Here is a 20813-nt window from a genome sequence, read left to right as displayed (position 1 = left end):
CTGAAAACTGAGTCGAACCCGAGGAAAGATCATCAGTTAAGCAGAACTTTCCACGTCTCACAGAACTGGAGAAATGACAGTTGGATTTGGGGCCAGGTCTTGAGGAACCAAGATCCTGGAGAGAAGCGAGGCACAGTGAAATGAAAGCCACATTATGTGCTAGTTTTCCTGTTGAAGCCTTTGCTTATTTTTAAGCTGTGTAGGCTAATAGACTAAGAAACCGCGGAAAAAAGGAACTAGAAAGGTGAGTAGGGTTTTTGGCCATCTCACTGTGGTGGGGAGACAAAAAATAGAGATGTGATAAGCCACGAGAAGGGTGTTGGTAAACATTCCAGGACTTCAGTTGTGATCCTGGAGGGCTACAGCCTAGGAGAGGGGATGAGCTAGGAGGACACAGAATCTTATAAAAAGGGAAATGAGGCTCAAGTCAGTTCAATCCTTGATTGATTGCCTGCTACATGATAGAGTGAATGATCTCCGGAAAAAGAGAATATCATTTGGAGCGCCCATAATTTTTCACATGCAATGTCCAACATTCAAGAAAAACTACCAGGCATAAAAAAATAATAATAATGACTTCTGGTTTCTGTTCTGGCATGTAAGGGGCATGGAAGTCATCTCTCCATTCTAACAAGTAAAATACCGAACAAAGTGAAAAATGAAAAACTCTTTAGATCCTTCAGAGAAGTAAGGTCACAGGACAAACCACAAAAAATCGTAGAGACAAATTAGCAGATACACAGAATCAAAGCCTGTTAGAGCAGAAACCTACAAGCATAAACCTTGTAGGAAACAATACCAGGGCAGGGAAACCTGAGCTGTAATGGACAAATTGCTGTAGGCTCAAGCCAGACAGCTCTCAGAGGAACTCCAGGGGGCCTAGCGAGAGGGGGCCTCTCACACTTTTATGATTTTTATCTCCAGGAGCTCTACCAAGTTCTCACAATGAATATCAGAGAAAAATCTCCTGCTTCTAGCAGGGGGAGAGAAAAAGTAATCATTTTGAAAGGCACCAGAGCATTGTCTGTTCTTCTTAACAAGGCTTCAAGTCAAGAGAAACTATTTTACCAGAGTCTAACTTATGGGAGCTCTATCAGAAACTAACCAACCTGGGAGAACTCCAGCCCCCTCTAGCCATCCTATTGTAGGTCATCTCATCGTTTTGATGGGAAGAGCTGTAACTCCAGAGGGCTTCCAGAATTCTGTGCATTGCCTCTGCATATCTCACAGTTGCTATGAACCTAAGCAGGGTAAGGGGGGCTAAGAAACTCTTGTGAAGTTCACAGATCCTGGGCACATGTGCACTAAAAGACTAACATCTACTCATAGCCCTACAGGATGCTTCCCTTTCCCCCACACCTTACTACCACATTACTAAAAGCTTATTCACTAGAGTCCCTTTTACCAAATTTATCATGTCTAGCTTTTAGCAAAAAATTACAAGGCACACTAAAAGACAAAGAAAAAACAAATTGAAGAGACTCGGCAAGTATCAGAACTAGACTCAGATATGGCAGGGATGTTGGAATTATCAGACCAGAAATTTAAAACAACTATGCTTAATTGGCTAACAGCTCTAATGGAAAAAGTACACAACATGCAACAACAGATGGGTAATGTAAGCCGAGAGATGGAAATGTTAAGAGAGAATCAAAGAGAAAAAACAGAGATCAAAAACATGGTAATAGAATGTTGCTTGTGGAGGAGACTGTGCATGTGTGGGGACAAGGGGTATAGACGAACTCTCTACTTTCCACTTAGTTTTGCTATGAACCTAAAAGTGCGCTAAATAATATAGCCTATTAAAAATAATAAACTTATTATTTTAATAAGGATGGATATATATGAAATATGGAAAAAATTTTGAAAAGAATAAAAAAAGCACATTAGAAATATAACCAATAAAAAAATACAAATAATAAAATCAGACTCATAGCTGATCTAGGATTTGGACAAAGAAAAAAAAATGTGATTAGTCTGTGAAAAATAACTGGACTGATAAAGGTAGTTAAAAAAGAAAAATGATGGAAAACACAGCAGAGAGCCTGAGAGATCAGTGTATCACGCTTAGAAAAAAAAAAGTTTAAATGCACATGGAGGCACAGAAGGGAAAGAAAGAAAATGGTTAAAATTTTACCCAGAGTGACAAATGACAATAATTCATAGATTCCAAAAATTCTAAAACACCAGGCATGAGAAATTCAAAGAAAACCACACCTAAACACGTCACAAACTGCTGAAAAACCAAAGACAAAGAGAAACCCTAAAAGCAGTCAGAAAAAAAGACATATTACCTTCAAAGAAAAACAGTAGTACCGAGAAGTGACTTCAGCAGAAACTCTGGAAGCCGGAAGACAAAGAAATGGTATTTTTAAGGTGTTGAAAGAGAATAAATGCTGACCTAGAATTCTGTATCCAGTGAAAATATTCTTTGAAGAGAAAAATAAAGATATATTTCCAGCTTCTCCTAAAAAAGAAAGTGATGTTGGTCACCAGCAGACGAACAGCTAAAGGAATTTTTAAGAGAGTTCTTGGGGGAGAATAAAAATAATCCCAGAAAGAAACAGAGACGAGAGGAGGGAGAAATGAAGAGATACAGAAACGATAAATATATTGATGAACCCAAATGATTCCTGACTGTATATAACCATGATAATGTCTTGTCTTGTTGAGAATATATGTAGAATTAAAATAATAAAACATGAGACATAAAACAATATATGGATTTAAAGTGTTTTAAGGTCTTGACCTTGTCTTGGACCTGGTAAAAATACATATTTGTAGCTTTAGAGTAATTTCTTTAGGAATTTAGAGCATAGAAGAACGTATAACCAACAAGCTAACAGAGACAGGATATTGAATAACAAAGCATTATTTTACTACAAAGAAGGCAAAAAAGGAGATAGTTAACATAAAACTAGGGGGATAAAGTGGAAAGTATAATAAGATTATAGATCTAACCCAAATACATAAGCAATTAGGTCAAATGTGAAGGGACTAATTACTTCAACTAAAGATTTTAAAGGACTATACTAAAATACTGTACTATGCAAACACCCACAGTTTTGCAGAACTTCCATCTGCCTTTCAAATGCCACACCTTAAATATAAGAACGTTGAATGTAAGGAATGGAAAAGTGTCAGTTTTCCCCAAATTTATTCCTGGATTCAATGCAGTTTCAATCAAAATCTCAAGAGGATTTTTATGGGAAATAGGATGGTGATTCTAAAATTTATATGTGAATATAAAGGGTTGACTAATGTTACCAGAGATCCAGGCTGATTACAAACCTACAGTAACTAAGATAGCGTGGTATTGGTGCAAACGGACAAATAGGCCAACAGAACAGATTATGAAAACAGGCCAGGATATACAAGATCACTTGATTTCATGATGAATCTGACACAGCAATGATGACAACAAAGGGAATTTTTTTTGTATGGATGGTACAGGAATAGTCAAATACCTATATTTTGAAAAATTTATTTGAGCCTCTACCTTGCATCAAACTCAAAAATCAACTCTAGGAGGATGTAAATACGAAAGGACAACAAGCAAACATCCAGAAGGAAAATTAGGAGAATACCTCCCGGGCCTGGGTTGGGTAACACTTTCAGAAACAGGGCCCGCCGAGCATTGAGGATAAGGGAAAAGTTGATAGAGGAACCTACGTTTCAATTAAGAACTTCCGTTCATCAAAAGATACCAGAAAGAGAGTGAGAAGGCAAGTGGTGGTGTAGAGAGAGATATTTCCCAAAAGCAGATATTCAGACAAGCATATGTAAAGGGCTCAGTCTCATGAGTCATCAGGAAAATGCAAATTAAAACCACAGTTAGGTATGCTAAACTCCCGCTAGAATGCTGAAATTAAAATATTTGACAGCACCAGTGTTGGTGTTAAAGGATGTGGAACAATTGCAACTCTCAAACATCACAGGTAAAGGGCATAATCAGTACAACTATTTCTGAAAGCTTTTCAGCAGTATTGGCATAAGGTCGAACAGATGCATACCTACGACCCAGCACTCCAGCAGAAAGGCACACATAAATTCGCCTCAAATCATATACGAGAAATGTTAATGGAGACATGATTTGTAATAATGCCAAATGAAAACAAACCAAAAGTCTATCAAGAGGAGAATACATAAATTGTGACATTCGCATAATTAAATCCTCGACATCAATGAAAACGAACTTCGTGCAGAAAAGTAGATAATCTCTAAAGCCAATGTTGAATGAAAAAAGCCAGACAAAAAAAGGGTAATTGCTTCTCTCCATACATTTTTCCAAAATATATGAAATTAATCAGTGTTTATAGAACTGATAGTTGTTTAGGGTTTTGGAGGTGTCACTTGGGAAGGCGGTAACGTTCTATTTTTTTTTGGCTGGTGGCTACGCGACAGCGCTCACCTTGTTAAAATGAATCGAGCTGTACACTTATGATTTGTGCACTTTTCTGCGTGTATTTTACAGTTTTTTTGAAGATGTATTTTTAAACTGTGACCTTGTAGTCAGGCCCTTTGTGACCATATTTCCTACACTAATGATGGTCATCACTGGTTGAGTACTCCCTATGAGCCAGCCACTAATGCTGGTCCTAGGTGCTTTATTCCAAGTGTTTTTATTTCATCCTTTGAGATGCGATTGCCGCCCTCATTGTATAGGGTTCATAGATGTGGAAGCTGGTGCTCAGAGAGGTTAAGTGACTTACTCATGGTCGTATAGTTGAAAGTAGCAGAACCTGACTTCAAAATTACACCTTTCCGATTCCACGACTCTGCCTCCTTTGTAGTCACTTGCCTTGGGCTTTTTGGGGGATCCGTTCAGCAGAGTGGCCTCCAACAACCAGATGAGAGTTTGGCAGGATACAGTCATTCTGCCTCGACTGTGAAAAGGCGGATGACTGTTTTCTCCACAGATGCCTCCTACTCCACTCTGCCCACCCTCGCCACAAGCTTGCAGTGTGTGGCGGCTGAGCCCTGGATCTGGGGAGGTGACCCTCTGCCTGGTGGTGTCTCTCTCCTACAGCTCTGAACATGCGGGGCAATCTGGGTGGAAAGAGCGCAGGTTTTGTTCAGGCTGACAGCCTAGTTGGAGTAAACCACTTAAGGACTCTGTCTCATTTTCCTCATTTGTCAAAAAGAGATTTCACTGTTTTTCAAGGTAAGAAATGAATTAATTCTCCTAGAACATGATGAGCATATAATCCATGTGAATCCTCTTTTTCCCCCTCTGGCCCCTGCTATATTAAATACATTTATTTCTCCCCCTCCCCCTACCCCCATACCCGTTCCTCCTCCTCCATCCCTCTCTGTGCCTCGGGAAGCTGGTCCCTGTGAGCTGTCTCATCAGGCTCCTTGCCCTCTGCTCTTGGGAAGGGCAGGAGATTAGAGGGAGGAGGAGGTCAGAGGATGTGCTCCCCCAGCTCGCTCCTTGTGAAATGGGCATCCATCGATGGCTCATTCCCTGGAGATGGACTCAGGCCGCTCTTTCCACACCTCCTCTCTCCCAGTTAGAAGACACTCTCCCTCGTACCACCTCTCTTTCTATCTCTTTCTATCCTCAGGCGTCTCCACTATCTTTATGGCTTTCCACGGCCTGTGGAAATCTTTCTGAATAGCCGCTCTCCTCCAATTCCTCAGTGCCCTCTCTTTCTTCCTCAGCAGGATCCCTACCCACCTAGCAGCCTGCTCTGTCATTTTCCCCTGAACGCGAGAAGCACCTTCTGCATGAGATAATTAGCTTGTCCAGACCACAAGTTGCTGACTGAGGAAGACTCATGTCTTGTGAGCGTCAGCCGTAAGGTAGCGGCAGAAGCTAAAGAAAGAGGCACAGAACACATGTAAAATTATCTCAGTACATAGACTCTTTGTTCCTCCAAATTCATGCATTTATTTTTTCCATAAAACATGGGGAAGCTGGGTCCTACTTTGGAAGCAAAGGGCTATTCCCCTAGGAAGCCCCTGAAGGTCTGGGCTTTTATGGAGTCTATGAGCCTCGCCCTCGTGCTACATCCTGAGGACTCATCAGGGCCTCTGACAGCTTCGAGGCTCTTCCTTCCCAGAGCCTGCTTCTTCTCGTCTGCATTTCATCCTGAGCGTGTCTGGAAGTCAGGCGCAGAGAGCACAGTGGCTGAACAGCCCATAGTCAAGTCATGCCTCTCCAGGTGAGCCAGGCTGCTTTTCATTTCCTTTCTGGGAACAATCAGAATTATTACCTGAGTGGGTCTCCGGAGCTGAGGTGAGGGCTGCTGGCGCTGTCAGCTCCCAGCGGGACGGGGATGGGGCACGTAGCAAACATTGCATCTAAGGGTGGAAGAGGAAATGATGTTATTTTCTGCCCTGCCAGGCAACTCTGCCTCCTGCCCAAGCTGGAAGGAAGTGTTCCGTATATGCACACCGTGGATGAGATGGTTGGCTCAACTCAGAGGCTGAGTGGTTCCCACCGAGAAGTGGGATGCTGTAGGTATGCGACCACCCCAAGAGATGCCATTTGTGCGAGTGTATTTGTGCAGGCACCTTACCTACATTATCACTGGTCCTCACAACAGCCCAGGACTCAGGACCCATTCCACAGGTGAGGGGGCACAACCGAGATGATAGCGATGACACTGAGGATACCCATCTGCTGAGTGACAGACCAGATTTTAAGCCGGATCTGTCTGATCCCTGGTTTGTACCTATTGTGTGACCACTAGGCAATACATTTAGCTCCACCCTAGTGCAGAAGAAAGGAATTTGACCTTCATGAAGCAAAGGTGAGCACAGCCTTGCTCATCAGAGCCAGCCCTGGCCTTGGGGAGGTTCTTTCTGTGCAAGTTCCACAAGAGGCTCAGATGTCAGAAGAGGGGAGCCTATACACTGGGAAGACTCCATTCTAGCTGTCATGGATCAGATCAGATAGCACCATAGCTTCATTCTCATCACCTCACATCCAAGATCACATGGCTAGAAAATCCAGAGCCAAAAGGAAAAAAGCTGGTCTCATTTCTTTTATGGACACTCAGCACTTGTCTAGCTTGAGGTCTAAGGGACACCAGTGCCTTCTTCCTGAACGTGCCACCCAGGAGCCAGACCCAGCAGAACAAAGCAAGTACAGGTGTGTCTCAGGTCTCAGGCCCTGTGCTGATGCTTGCAACGTGAAGCATGAAGACTGGGTCGTGAGTGTGCTTCACAGGCTCTGCACACGGACCGTGTGGACATCACATCCCTTCCCCACCGTGGGAGCACCACACTGAGCACCTCTGAGCCTCATTTTCCTCATTCGCTACCATGTCTGGTAATAGTATGGACAAACGAGATCCTGCAGGGAAGGCTCTGGCACCCAGTAAACACTCAGTGACTCCCAGCTATGGCATTCTCACCAAAGACAGAAATGTGTATTATTGTCATTAATATACAATTGAAGCAGTGAAACTCAAAGAAGTAAAAAACATGCTCAAGATGTCATGGCCAATATGTGACAAAAGTAGGATTCCAGCCCAGATTCAGCCAGTTTCAGTATCCACTCCTTTGCCTTGTCTGGCCCTCCTTCCCATGCACCAGGATTAGGGCATCAGCATCGCCCCATTGTCCCAGCATCTTGTGGGACTTCTCTGCCTATGGGTTGAAGCTCAGGGGGCCCTAGATGCAGTGAATTTCCCACACTTCCTCCTCTGGCCACTGTTCTGTGATGATTCTCCCCATCAGATGGGTACCAAAATGGGATTACACGTGGGTACCAAAACGGATTACACCTAAACACTGGTGTTGGGAGAGTGGGAGAGTGGGGCTTGCCTGACTCCTACCTCTTAAGGGCAGTGGCTTAGAGCTTTCGTAAGATAATTTTAAGACTATATTGGAAGATATGGACCCTGTTCCCGGAAAAATTCATCCACATGTAGTAACCTAGCAATATGGCAAACAATTCTGGAAGGTTCTCAGGCACCGCTGAGATCTATCCAGGGACTTTTGGGGAGGAATTCCTGCTCTGGGGGAGAATCCTAAAACTCTTTAGAGTACTAGAGCTTTCCTTGGCCTGATGCACAGTTTGCCTTGGGCAGAAGGAGAGGCTTTTTGGGGAGAGAAGGAAAAGAGACACCCTGGGAGATACAGCCCATCTTCCCAAATTCTGAGAGAATCTGGCAGACCCTGACGCCCTGCCTGGCTGAGGGAAGCTTCAGGGGAGCAGGCAGCTGGTCCAGACTCTGTGGTTAGGAGTGACCCTGTTAGCCCAGGCTAGCCACAGCCACTTCAGCAGTGCACAAGCAGATACTCACCAACATGCCCTGAGGCCACTGGAAAGGAGGCAGCAGATGTGGAGGCCGAGAGAGCTGGCAGGGCCGGTGCCACTGCGGCTTGGGACAGAGAAGGCCAGCGCTGGTCAAGTGGATGAGAGACAGCAGGAGTGCTCCCTGCCCGGGGAGAGCCAGCTGCTCTGACAGGAACAAGCGCTATGGAGTCAGACAGAGCAGGAGGTGCAAATCCCAGTACCATCACTTACCAGCTCCGGGACCGCGCCTTTTTGAGTCTCCTTTTCCCTTCCTATAAATCTTGGATGGTAATTTCTACGATACAGGGCTGGTCAAAGAATGAAGAAGCATGTGTATGTAAAGGGTATAGGCCCTGGAACACTACACCTGATCGGTAAACGGTCACTGACATGGATATGATAATGGGCGTCCTTGTTTGGAAACAATTAGGATGCCTTGGAGAATGCTCAAGACTTCTTTGCATATTTTGGGATTCTTGTTGAAAATCAGGAGGATTTCAGAGCAAGAGTTTGGTGACAGAGGACAGTTCTCTGTGCACACGCCTGGCCAGAGAGAGGCCACTTTGCAGGCGCTGTGCCTCCCTCCATGGTGGCTGCTTGCAGAGCATCACTTGGCCAGATGTTGCACTGAGACAGTGCACTGGGCAGGGCAGCCAAGGAGCAGCCTCTTTCCTCCTCTGGACTCTGTTTACCAGACTGATGAGCACAACTTCATCTGCTTGCATTGCCCATGTGCACTGCTGTGTGCTTTTAAATACTACATGTGTGTGCCTGAACTGGTGAGAGTGTGTATGGACCTCAGCGTCTGTCCACCCATGAGTGTGTATATATGCATACACATGCTTGTGTATACTTCTTTTGTGCATTGATAAGTCTCAGTGCGTTGGTGAATATTTTATTCTCCTCCAAGCTTGGACACCTGGTTGCCCCTGGCAACCGTATGCTGGAACCTACCAACAACTGAGTGCTCCCTGAGACACATTTTGTCCCTCACCCTAGCGCCCCCTCTTTCAGATCCCGGCCATTGGCCATTGCAAATTTCTGTAGCAGGAGTTTTTCTTGTTGTGGGGAGAACCTCTCTTCTCCCTGGAGCTCAGCACCAATGTCAAGTTCAGAGATAAGAGAATGAAAGCTGGAGACAGGGTCTGAAAGGAGGAAGGGTCCTCCTTTGTAGGAGGTGACTGCTAGCTCTCCTGATTATCTGGAATATGTGCTTCTCTCATAAGTAGTCTCTCTGACTACATACTGTGGAGATGGAAAAAAAAAAACCAAACAATCATTAAAGTTATTGGCACAGGGAACTGTTACCTATCTGGAGTTTCCTGGTATAAAGGGCAAGAATAATAAGAATCAAACAAAATTTCATTTATTAAAAGCAACTAATGACGTGAAGTAAAATAATGTTTTAGACCTAGGAAATGTTACATTAGGAAGAGAAATGCTGTCCTTTTTTATTGCATCCGTAGCAAGGAAAGGTCAGTTAAAATTTTTGGAGCTTTTATCCAAACTTGCGTGGCCAAAGCTAGGAGCGTAAAACAAGGCTCTTGCTCAGACATAGATGTTAATTCATGAGCATGTACCTGTGGGAGTGAAGGGTGAGTTCCTCAAGACAGTTTACTGAAAGTGAAGGCAGGGGCCCATGGGTAAGCAACGCCTTAGTCTTGAAGCACAGTGTCACAGAGACACCCAAGGTCTCCATTCGACCTTGCCCATCCTGAGTGTTAAATGAGAAGGCACAGCCCAGAGGAGTCCAGCGTTCCTTCCACGTCATCACGGTCTTTATTCCCAGTGGTCTTTCTTCCTTGATGTGTCCTTGGTCTTCATTCAGTGCTTGAAAAGCCAAACTTAGTTATGGAATCAGTTCCACCTTGGCAAGAATTGGGGGAATTTAGAACTGAGGAACCAGGTAGCTTTTTCTTTAAAAACTGTAGCCCTTTGGGAGTCCTGCCCAGATCTTTCTGTCTGTTCGGATCATCTGGGAACGTCTGTTGGGTCTCAGTCTCCCCCTGGACCAGCCTTTGGAGCATGTCCCCAACATCAGAGAAGCCTCTCATTGTTGCAGGCGCAGACAAACAAGGAAGGGACATTCTCCTTTCAGTTCCTAGAAGCCGAGATCCTGAGACTGAAAACATCTTCTCAGGTCCCAGCCCTATTTGGCCCAAGGCTGACAGTGGAGCTGTTTCTCCCACAAAGGTCTAGAAGTCAGAGGGGAACCTTGTGAAACAAAAGGTGGGGCTGGGGAGCATATGAATGGGTGATCATGGGCCCAGAGAGATAACTGGGCGTATGGACATTCACTGAAGAATAGTACCCACAGACCCCCTGAGGGCCAAATATTGTGAAGCCAAGCTGAGGGTCCTCAAAGAATGACAGCCCCTTCACCCTGAGGCCCTAAGCACAGAGAAGCAACTTATCTGCCTCCAGAGTGAGTGTAGAGATGAGAGAAGAAAAAATTAGCTGACACTTAAAAAGGATGTTCATTCCACAAGGCTGTGGGAGCAGTTCTCTGTGTGGAATGGCCCAATTCTCTCCTAGGAGTTTTCTAAGAACTTGTGTTTTACAGGAAGTTGTTAGGTTAACCAAAAATTAGAATTTCTATTCAGCCTGTCTCTCATATCGCTCCCTGGTCGATGTAGGGGGAACTCTGGATACACACTGGGTGAGGAGGGCGTGACACCACCCCCAGGCAAATCTGAGACCCACCGGGTGACAGAAGTTTCACTCATGAGCGGCCACGCCAATGGGACCGAATTCAGCTCCCGGTCGCGGTGTGCCCAGGAACAAGCCCATAGCATTGCTTCACCCCAGAGAAGAAGAGGGTATGGAGCAAAGTCACGTTTTATTATTAAACAACTTTAATCCAAAGGCTGATTATTATTTGCAGCGTCTGAAGGCACAAAATATACCTAAAATGTATGGAATAGTCTAAACAGAGTTATAAATCCAAAGAGTAAAGCATGAAAAAAAAGATACATTCTGAGCTGACACAGAAATCTGAGCCTGGAAGATTTTTTTTTCCTGAAGAACTTGCTTGAATATCAATCATTTCCCCTCATGCCAAGGGTAGGAAATGTCAAAAGTAAGGTAAACATGGTGAAGACAAACACCATGAGGCGTCAACGTTTTTTGTAAGCAGAATACCTTTCCTTCGAGGTGTGCTTGCTCGCTCGCTCTCTCTCTTTCTCTCTCTCTCTCTCTCACACACACATACACACCCACCCCCGCATCTCTCTCCTCTCTCTCACACCCATTCCAAGCAAAGCTGTCCAAGAAGACATCCGTCGTATACCCTAGAACTTAGGTCATCTCAGGAAAAAAAAACAGACTTGGGTGTGGGATAAGGCAGTGACCCCAGAATTTGATTTAAAAAATAGAGAAATATATAGGAAAAAATTGACCATCCAAGGCAGGGCTCCCAAAGAGCTGATGGAAACGAAATGAAGCCTGCTCTTTCTCAAGGTATCCGGAGCCCATCTAGGCGTCACCAAGCGCGGGCGCCCAGCTCCTGGCTCCACAGGCTCTGATTGGAGAAATGTCAGTGGATTGCCTCGGTAACACTCATATCAGAGATAAATCACATAATTATAAACCCTGTCCTCCCCATGGTGCCTTTAGCTGACCACGTGATGCAGCCATTCCTTACTGCTCAATCATGTCACCTGGGACTTTAGGAAAGAAATCAATCCTGGGCTAGTTATCACCCTAATAAATACATCTCTGGAGCAACTCTACCAGGCTAGAGGAGAGGCAATCAATAGGACTTTTTATTTCTCCATGACCACAGACCCGGGCTCTCAGCTCCCTGATTACTGCTGGGGTTTGGGGCGGGGAGCCCCACTCCTCTCAGTGCTGAATGTGGGCTGTGTTCACCATTCCGGCAGGTTAACAGAGCAGAACTACTTTTGTCTTCAGAAGGAGGAAAGCTGAAGTGATACAGCTAGATTACTCAAATTTCTCTGCTCCTAGGGCTTCTTTATCTGGTTTTATAGTTCAATGGCCCCAGCAAGGGCAATGGAGGGAGGTGGGGCTGTCAGGTCGTGCTGGCCTTAAGAAGCAGTTTCCCCGCAAGCCCAGGGGTAGGCCTGGGAATCTCCGAGATTATATGATGCTCTCAGCCAGAAGGGCCCCTGCTAGGGCCTGGGTCATTGCTTGAGGGCTTCTGGTCAGGAGGAGTTGGCAAAGCAGGGAGTGAGGATTCTGGCCAGGTCTGGCCCTGTTTGGCAGATTGTCTGCAAGGATTAAGACCCAGAGACATCCTTTCAGTTTTTGGGCTACGTCCCTGTGGATGGGAGTTACTCCTCTTCACATCACACAAAGTTATGCTGTTCCTTCTCTAAGAGCCAAGGCTCCTTCCTACCCGAATGGACACAGCCCCTTTATCTATTCCTGCGCTCCACATCCCCTAGGGCACTAGTGCGCTCACCTGGGCTCCTCCCTCCTCTCTTCCAATAGGATGCTTTGATCACAATGCTTCTACCCGCTGCGTCAGTGACCACTTTTTCATCACTCACCTGGGACCACAGGTCCCAAACCCAAGGGAATATTCTCCATCTACCTGGCCTCTCCTCCTACCACCTCACCTGGTCCATATACCCGGCCTGGCATCTCCTTATCCCCATGGGCAAGGCCAAGCCCACCTCTGCCCAGCCTCCCCCGGGCAAGGATGGGGCCTGCCCTTCTCCTCTCAAATTCTGTCACTTGTTGATTCTTCCAATTAGGAAAAGAAAGCAAAAAAACAAGGCCAACAGGATGACCGTAGAGCATGTTAGCATCAAAGCGCTCAGGGACCGTCACCTCAGTATGGGCGCTTCTCTGAGGCCCACAGGACGCTGCAAACTGCAGTGGCACGCAGTGGGGTGACCAGCTTCTCCCAGATTGCCCACAACTGCCATGTCCCAGCAGCCTCCTCAGTCCCAGGCTGACGAGAACAGTTGATCACCCCACAGCACAGTGACCCAGGGGCCAGGTCAATGCTGGCGCAAGGCTCACCCTTTATTACTGAGAGGACTAAAAAGAAACAAGGGTCCAAGAGTGGAGGAACATGGCAGGAAACCATGGGACATGGCAGCAAGCAGCATTGGGGGCGCCTCTAAAGGGACTAGCTTGTCATCTTCCCCGCTCCCCCAGCAGGATGGGGGTCCTGACCTGTCACCCCTCCTGCCCTCAGAAAAGCCCAGGAACAGGGGGCTTCTTTGGCACTTCAGAATGATCACAAGTAATTTGCCTTTTTATTCATATAGAACAAAATTTACAAAGCCATTCATACAGTTTTTGTGTTTTTTTTTTACTGACTTCGAAAATTGGGAATATTCAAAATACACTTTTACCCCACTCCATTCTGTCATTATTTACATGTATGTACAAGAAAAATGAAAGAGTCCTTGTATGTGTGTGTGTGTGTGCGTGTGTGTGTGGTTGGTGTTGCTGTTTCCTCGTATTAAAAAGCTCTGCTGGTCGGGTGGGTGGAAGGGCAGCACGGTCAGATGGAGGTGCCGTGGGAGGTGTCCAAGGCCTCTGGGAGGACGCCTCCAGGCACGGGCTGGAAGGACATGGGGATGGGGGTCTTCACCGGGCTCTGGCGGAACAGTCCCCCGTTGGGCGACCTATGTTTGCACTGCATGGAGGGCATGGTGGCTGAGCTGCTCAGAGGCAGCGGCAGGCTGCTGCTGGGCCCTGACGACAGTGTCCGGCTGGTGCCATGGCTGCTTTGCTCCGGCAGAAAGGTGCTGACCGAGAGCTGGGTGTTCTGGTACTCCCGCGTCGGCTCCAAGGTCTGGCTGGGAGCCAGGCCCCCCATCTCCAGGGCCGAGAGCTCGATGGACGCTGCGGAAATCTGCTTGTGAGCAATGTCTTCATCCATTAGACTGTTCATGCGTCGATGGACCTGTTCCAGATTCACTTCTTTATCCTGGCGGGAAAGCACAGGGAGGTCAGGCTGAGCCCTAATGTGAGCCAAGGCTGGCTTTCTACAAACTCTGGGAGGCCTGGAGACCCCAGGCCTTTTCAGCCTGCTAGACAGTGGGTGAGCATGCCCCCATTTCTCCCTCCTCCCCTCAACTGCATGGCCAGCCCTCAGTTACCTGGGAAACCAGCAGCCTAGGACACCATCCCTAGGTAGCAAAGACCCAGCACACGGGCCTTGGCAGGATGGGCCCCTCCTCTCCACTCTGCTTAGAATTGCTGCCGTACCCAGAGCAACCCTTGGGAGAAGATGCTTTGAAGAACTGGCAGAGACAGAGGGAGAAGAAAAGAGTCCCATGGGAATAAAACGAAATGGTCCTTGAGCCCTTAATGTGCCCCCCATATTTGCCATTTAGACTTCACAGCGCTCCAAAGACTTGGCTTGACCATCCCCACCTTATACAAAAGGAGGCGTGGGTTCGGGAAGGTCAGTGACCTCCCCAGAATCACAGCACAGTGAACTGGAGGCAGCACTGGGAGCCTGGAGCAGAGAGTGAAGTCCTGCCTCATGCTGAGGCGTCTGTTGTCCCCGTGCAAAATCTCCAGGGAAGCCAGGAAGGAGGCAGGTCTGTGTCTGGAAGGCTCACGAGGCCTCTTTCCTGGATGATGAGGCGGGGGCATGAGGAAGGGACCTCCCAGGGCTCGGCTGACCTTCCTGGTATCATGAGGGCTTGAGGCTGCCGAGATGAGTGACCCTCACACCTGACTCTTTCTCCGTATGCTGAATGGCATCAAGGAAATGATTTTGTTTGTTCATTTACTTAAGAAAAAAAATAGAACACACATCATTCCTTTCAAATAACCTGATGTTTTGTCTGCAGTGTCAGAATAAATCAAGGAGGCAAAATTGCTTGAAATCTCCTTAAAGACCAAGAGGATGTCATCTACTTCTTTGTTTCCCCCCGGCGAGGAGGGACACATTCCAGGTGTCCATGAGTAGCCACCCCAGCTCCTTGACGAGGTGTTAGAAGTTGCCAACCTATTTTCAGGCAGCATGAGTGCCGACGTGCCAGGCAAGGTCATGCCTACTGCCTACGCTTCCCTGATGTCAAACTCCAAGAGAAATGGCATGTCAGAGATCAACTCAGAGCTGGAACACCACAGGCTGTCTAATGTTGGCACCAGCATAGTAGACAGAGGGACCAGTCTGCTGCCCTCCTTGGAGGGTTGTTAGAAATATCATGAAATATAGAAGCCCTAAATGTGTTTGCAAAAAAAAAAAAAAAAACCAACAACAACAAAGAAGGAACCACACAAGTCTAAGTGCCTTTCATTGGCTGATTTGAGCTCCTATGGGGCTGGAGAGAGAAGGGTCCCCCCAGGAAGTGGGAACCCTAAATACCTGATGTGAGCCCCGCCTCACAAGAGTGTCCAACCATGGGGCTAACCCCCAAGAAGTCTCAACCCAGCATTTCTCAGGCAAGGAAGCTGCCTCTGTAAGTTGACTCCTTGCTCCTAACACCCTTTGGCATGGAGAACGCGGGGCCACTGCTCTCTCCACAGCTTTGTTGAGTTCATAAAACTGGCACACAGAGCCTGGCTTCTGGTGGGACCCCTGCTGTCTTTCCCAGAACCCTTCCCAGGACAAGAAAACTGACAACACTCATAAGACAATGAAGAATCCATTTCAGGGGCCAGCCAGGTGGTGTAGCAGTTAAGTTTGCATGCTTAGCTTCGGCGGCCTGGCGTACGCTGGTTCAGATCCTGGCCGCGGACCTACACAGTGCTCATCAAGCCATGCTGTGGTGGCATCCCACATAGAAGAACTAGAAGGATTTACAACTAGGATATACAACCATGTACTGGGGCTTTGGGGAGAAAAAAAAAAGAAAAGGAAGAGGAACATTGGCAATACGTGTTAGCTCAGGGCCAATCTTCCTCACAAAAAAATTGATTAAAAAAAAAAAGAAATGTGGGGAGGGAACTGGAAAGAACCTTAGGAAAAAAAAAAAAGAATGCATTCCAGCCCAAGAGGAAACCTGAGAAGAAAGCCAACTGGTTTGAGGGAGGAGGAGACCATGGGGTATGGCTCAGTGTCTGGTGACAACATCAGAAATCCTTGTTACAGTCCCACGGGCAGAGCTAAGATTCCAGTGAACTGAAGCCCCACACAGCAGAGCTCAGCTCATGATGCTGGGAGGGAAGCTCTGAGTTGGGGACACCCCTGGGTGGCATGTGTCATGGGTGAAATTAGAAGAAGTAGCTGGAGAATACGAGGCCTTTACTTAGCCTGGCTAAACACGATGTGTGCACTGTCTTTCACTGACTCCTTCAACAACTGGCAAAATATATGACCAACCAACTTCAAGTTCTCATCTTAATTACCTTACAGCATGGTTGATCCACTTCTGCAGAACCTTGCTGTGTTTTATTTATCCGTCTTCTTTTTATTCTTGCATGTGAAACTATTTTTAATAGTATTTATAACTGCCATATGGGGCACTGGCTGTTTTCGGGCCACTGAGCATCAATTCTCCCTTTCCAAGAAGACCATAGTTTATTTGCTTTTGGGGAATTACTTCTTTCCCACTAGATAACAGTTTGACAGGTGCCTTGTCCACCTGTAGCCAAGAGGCAGGACCATGACCCAAGCAGGGACAATAGGACAGAATCTGAATCCTGAACAAAGAGACTAAGAGACAGAAAATATTCAGCGTTCCATCCATTACAGCGGTAGTGCTCCACCAAACTTTCTATTCTGAGGCCATCCTCCTGGATCTTGCCTTCCAACCCTCTGGACAAGTCTTAACTCCTGCCCATCACCCAGCCTGCTTCTCCAGCCTCCTCAAGGCTGCTCTGAGCTCCTGATAAGCTTCTGATATAGCTCTTTCATCTGCATTAGCCAAGTCAGCGCCACAGCTCTGTTGGTAAATATGCATATCTACAGGCTACTTGCATTTCAAACTGTATGAAGGGTGCAAGACAGGTACCAGAGAGCCTGGAAGCTGGAGAAATTGAGAGTGAACTTCAGACACTTTTAGAGTTTAATAATGTAACCTTCTCTTTTCTTTGCAGCCAGCAAAGCTTGGAGAAGACTGGACGAGCCGATGCCCCTGCTTCTGCTCGCAGAGCCTAGAGTTTCCACGGAAGGAAAACTGATGACCATTGGTCCTGGGATCATTGGAAGAACTGGTGAGTTGCATAATCTTGCCTTTTCCTCCTTTCTATTTTCTTTTCAGGGCTTTAAGGATGCTTTTGGGGATGGAAAGAAGTAAAGTTGAAGAGTAGACTAATTTGGAGGGGGAGGTGAGTGTCTTGGTCCCAGTAGGGTTCACTCTGGCTTCTGGCAGTTAGAAGAGAGAGCCTGGCCCTTTTTCTCAGAGTCAACTGAACACGGGGCCAGGACAAGTATTCAGGGGATGCTCCACATTTTGCTGTGGTCTAGAGGTAGAGAAAGGAGAGCTTCCTGTCCAAGAAGGCCATAGGGAGGCAGAGACTTGAGAGTGGAGGTAGAGTGGAAGGAGCTCTCTCTACCAGATGCCAGGGAAACAAAACATAGGCAGAGCTCTGGGGGAAGACCAACCAACCAAAATCCTCTGAAGAAAAATGTGAGCTAGGGAGGTCTCTGAGAAGGGGTCCTTCCCCACTGAGGCACAGGGAAAGGAGGTTTGCGGGTGGCGCTAATAGAAGTGGTAGGCACAGGCACCGATCTAGCAGGATATGGCAGCTGTGAGCAGTTGATAAGGTAATATCAAAGCACTAGAATAAAGACCAGCCCAGAGTGTGGGAGTCGACGCAGCCCAGTTTCCCTAGAGTCAGTCTTTTTGGAGGAAAGAGCTTGAATAAATAGTTTCTTATATCCATATATTTTTTTTCTTGCCTCAAATTAAGGACAAAGGAAGCATTTCCAAGAAGGATTGCACAGCTGTGCAGTGGGTCTCAACTCCCGTTTGAGGTTACTCATTAACCTGCAACCTCTCCATCTCAGGACACAGAGAAAATGTCCACACTGATTAAACTTACTTCCCAGGGACACCTCCACACCCCAAATGGCAGTTGAGAAATTCATCCTCGCCACACCAGTGGGACCTCGCTCTGTTCAAGTTCTATTACTGTCTGTAGCCCCAACACAAGAACACACCCTGGAAGAACAGGGTGCCATCATGAGCTTCCTATATTGATTAATTAAGTTACCTGGTAAGAAAATGGGTAGAACGCAAGCAGATGCCTCCATAACCTCTCTGGAAAACAGACGCAGCCCCTTTCCTTCCGAGGCTCCTGATGTGTCCTCTAAGCTGCCTGCTTCTGCCGCTATTTGGGGACCAGAGATGCAGTGCAGAGAACTGGAGAAAAGCTCTTTGCTTGGAAGCTCTGGAAGCACTGTCTCCTTGGACCACCCGAGGTCACAGATTTAACGCACACTAAGTCATGTCTGGTGGCCCGTGGCCAAGCAAAGAGGAGGCAGAAATAATCTGCCTGCTCAAGGTAAGAGGTAGGAGTGATTTGAATAATTATCTATATTTTAGACAAAATGGGGCATTCTATTATGTTATGCAAATTCAAATAATAGACTTTTTTATGTGAACTACATCAGTTTACATCCTCATTATCTCAAGGTTTCGGTGTTCAACCAGGTAATGACAGCTGTGGAGACAGACTTGGAAATTTGCTGCGCCTGCATTAATTTACTGGAGGTAACTGACCTAGCCAGACATCCCTAAATATGACATAAAATTCACTGACTGCATTTATCCATGAATCCAGCCAAATTCCAGCCCTGCATTTCTCACCTCCTATTAAACATAACGACAGATGCACCAACAGAGGTTACTAGGGACCCTCTCTGAGGCATTGTCTTGCTGAGAGATAAAGTTCTGTAATTAAGTCGCTGTTCACCAATGTGGAAATAATACAGTGTATTGGAAAGCAGTAATTAACCCAACTATCGTCTCTGTAACAGCCAGTTACACGTGGGACTCATTAGAACTGACTTTGTTTGGAGTCCAACGGCTCCTACTTTCAGTTGGGCAGGAATAAAATAGGGTGTGGGACTTCCCACCTGACTGGAATGCTTCTAGGAGGCGTTCTCTTGTTACCACTGGGACCAACTAGGTGGTAAGTGAGACCCAACAGCTAGGAGAAATGCCATCAACCTGATCTTCTTAAGTGTTGCTCCAAAGACTTGCCCCACCCCAAAGGGCTGGGCTGGGGGTCTGAGAGTAATGGTTGTGTAAGAGCAAAGAAGCTGAACGTTAAGTCAATGAAGTGGTCACAGGAGACAGTGCAGGGTTTCAGATCATCACGAGAAAAAGTTCTGATGGGCTCCATCGCAGATTTTGTAGGGGAGGGCAATGAGAAGAGAGAGTTCGTGAACACCTCCCATCACAGGTGGTCACAGTTTGTGTACATGGGGTGAAGAGACTTGCTCAAGTTGACACAATTCCACAGTAAGTGGAATGTCAGGATCAGAGTCCACATCTATCTGACTCTAAAACCTGACACCTTTTCCACTATTCCAGGCTGTGCGTTCCCAATTTCCTCTTGGAGGGATGGTGCAGCCCAGTTTTTTCATTTTTGGCAGGATATCAAAAGAACATGTGGAGCTTCTAGAAATTATAGTTGCCCAGATCTACCTAATATGACGCTTTGGGGGACAGAGCGCAAGCATCTGTATTTCTAAAAAGCTCCAGGATTAATCACCTCTGATGTGCAGACAGAATTGGAAGCCACTGATCCAAGTGCAGTGATTACACAACAATTTAACACTAATAACGTTTTCTTTACAGGAGCCCAGACTGGTTTATTCATTCAATAAACACTTCGGAGCTCCTACTACCTGATGGGCTAGTGTTCTTGGTAAAGTACCCGTCTTGGTCCCTGGCACATAGCAGGCGTTCAATAATTCAGTTTATTCATCACCCTTAACAAGAGGTTCCACTCATTCAGAGACTGGGCAAAGTGATGGGAAAGCAGGGGTGGGGAAGCGCCAGCAGACTTGAAGCAGAGACAGGCAAGTAAATCATGAGCGGCAATTCAGAGTCACACCCAGCAAGAGTGTATACACAGAAAGGTGACCCGTGGAGGTGGGCAGGGGAGGTTTTATGGAAGGAAGTGATGTCTGAGCTGGGTTTGAGATACACACTGGTGTCTGATAAGTGTCCAGTGCTTTCTCACTGGAAGGCTCCAGGCTAAGGGCTGAAACACACACTTGCTCTCCTCACCCTCATGCGAAGTGGTCTGATGTCAGCAGTGTGACCATTGGGCCAGATTTAGTTTTCAGCAGAAGAGAGAAACTGGGGTCCAGAGTATGTAAATACCTTGCTAGGAGCCAGGAGCCTGGCTCAGGGAAGGCCTCCCAGTTACACCCTTCCTTCTCCAAACCCTCTAGCAAATGCTAGGTAGGAACGCCTGCTCCTGCACACGTCCAACGGAAGGCCAAGTAGCAGACATATCTTTCATATCTCAGTTCAGCTCCTGCCACTTCTGAGTTCCATTCCTCCAGGGAGACAGATGCCTTCCTCAAATGTCATTGAAGAGAGTCAAGGAGAGTTAAGAAGATAACATGTCATTTTCCTGGCACAGAGAAGGGGCCCTAAGACATGACTCATCATCCTCACATCCCTTACTGCCCATCACAAGGTCCTTTAAGGGAGTAGCCCCT

At 46.6% G+C, this 20813-nt stretch overlaps 1 protein-coding gene and 1 long non-coding RNA gene across 4 annotated transcripts in view; one reads left to right on the top strand and one right to left on the bottom strand.

Annotated features, from left to right (window-relative positions):
- Positions 1–18743, top strand: part of LOC139082887 (uncharacterized) — a 109679-nt gene extending 90936 nt beyond the window's left edge. Inside the window, exons 3-7 of the long non-coding RNA XR_011539229.1 lie at positions 5030–5164; positions 5668–6167; positions 6350–6466; positions 17228–17344; positions 18044–18743. This is a non-coding gene — a long non-coding RNA (uncharacterized lncRNA). The remainder of the gene's footprint in view (positions 1–5029; positions 5165–5667; positions 6168–6349; positions 6467–17227; positions 17345–18043) is intronic.
- The window catches only part of GRID1 (glutamate ionotropic receptor delta type subunit 1), a 671187-nt gene continuing 663834 nt past the window's right edge, over positions 13461–20813 (bottom strand). For all 3 annotated transcript variants that reach the window (XM_070616293.1, XM_070616307.1, XM_070616296.1), the window contains one exon: positions 13461–14159. In XM_070616293.1, coding sequence (XP_070472394.1) covers positions 13731–14159 — 429 coding nt within the window. In that variant the 3' untranslated portion in view covers positions 13461–13730. The remainder of the gene's footprint in view (positions 14160–20813) is intronic.

This window comes from Equus przewalskii, chromosome 1 (assembly GCF_037783145.1).
Source record: "Equus przewalskii isolate Varuska chromosome 1, EquPr2, whole genome shotgun sequence".
Classification (NCBI taxonomy): Eukaryota; Metazoa; Chordata; class Mammalia; order Perissodactyla; family Equidae; genus Equus; species Equus przewalskii.
This window is presented reverse-complemented; position numbering and strand designations above follow the sequence as displayed.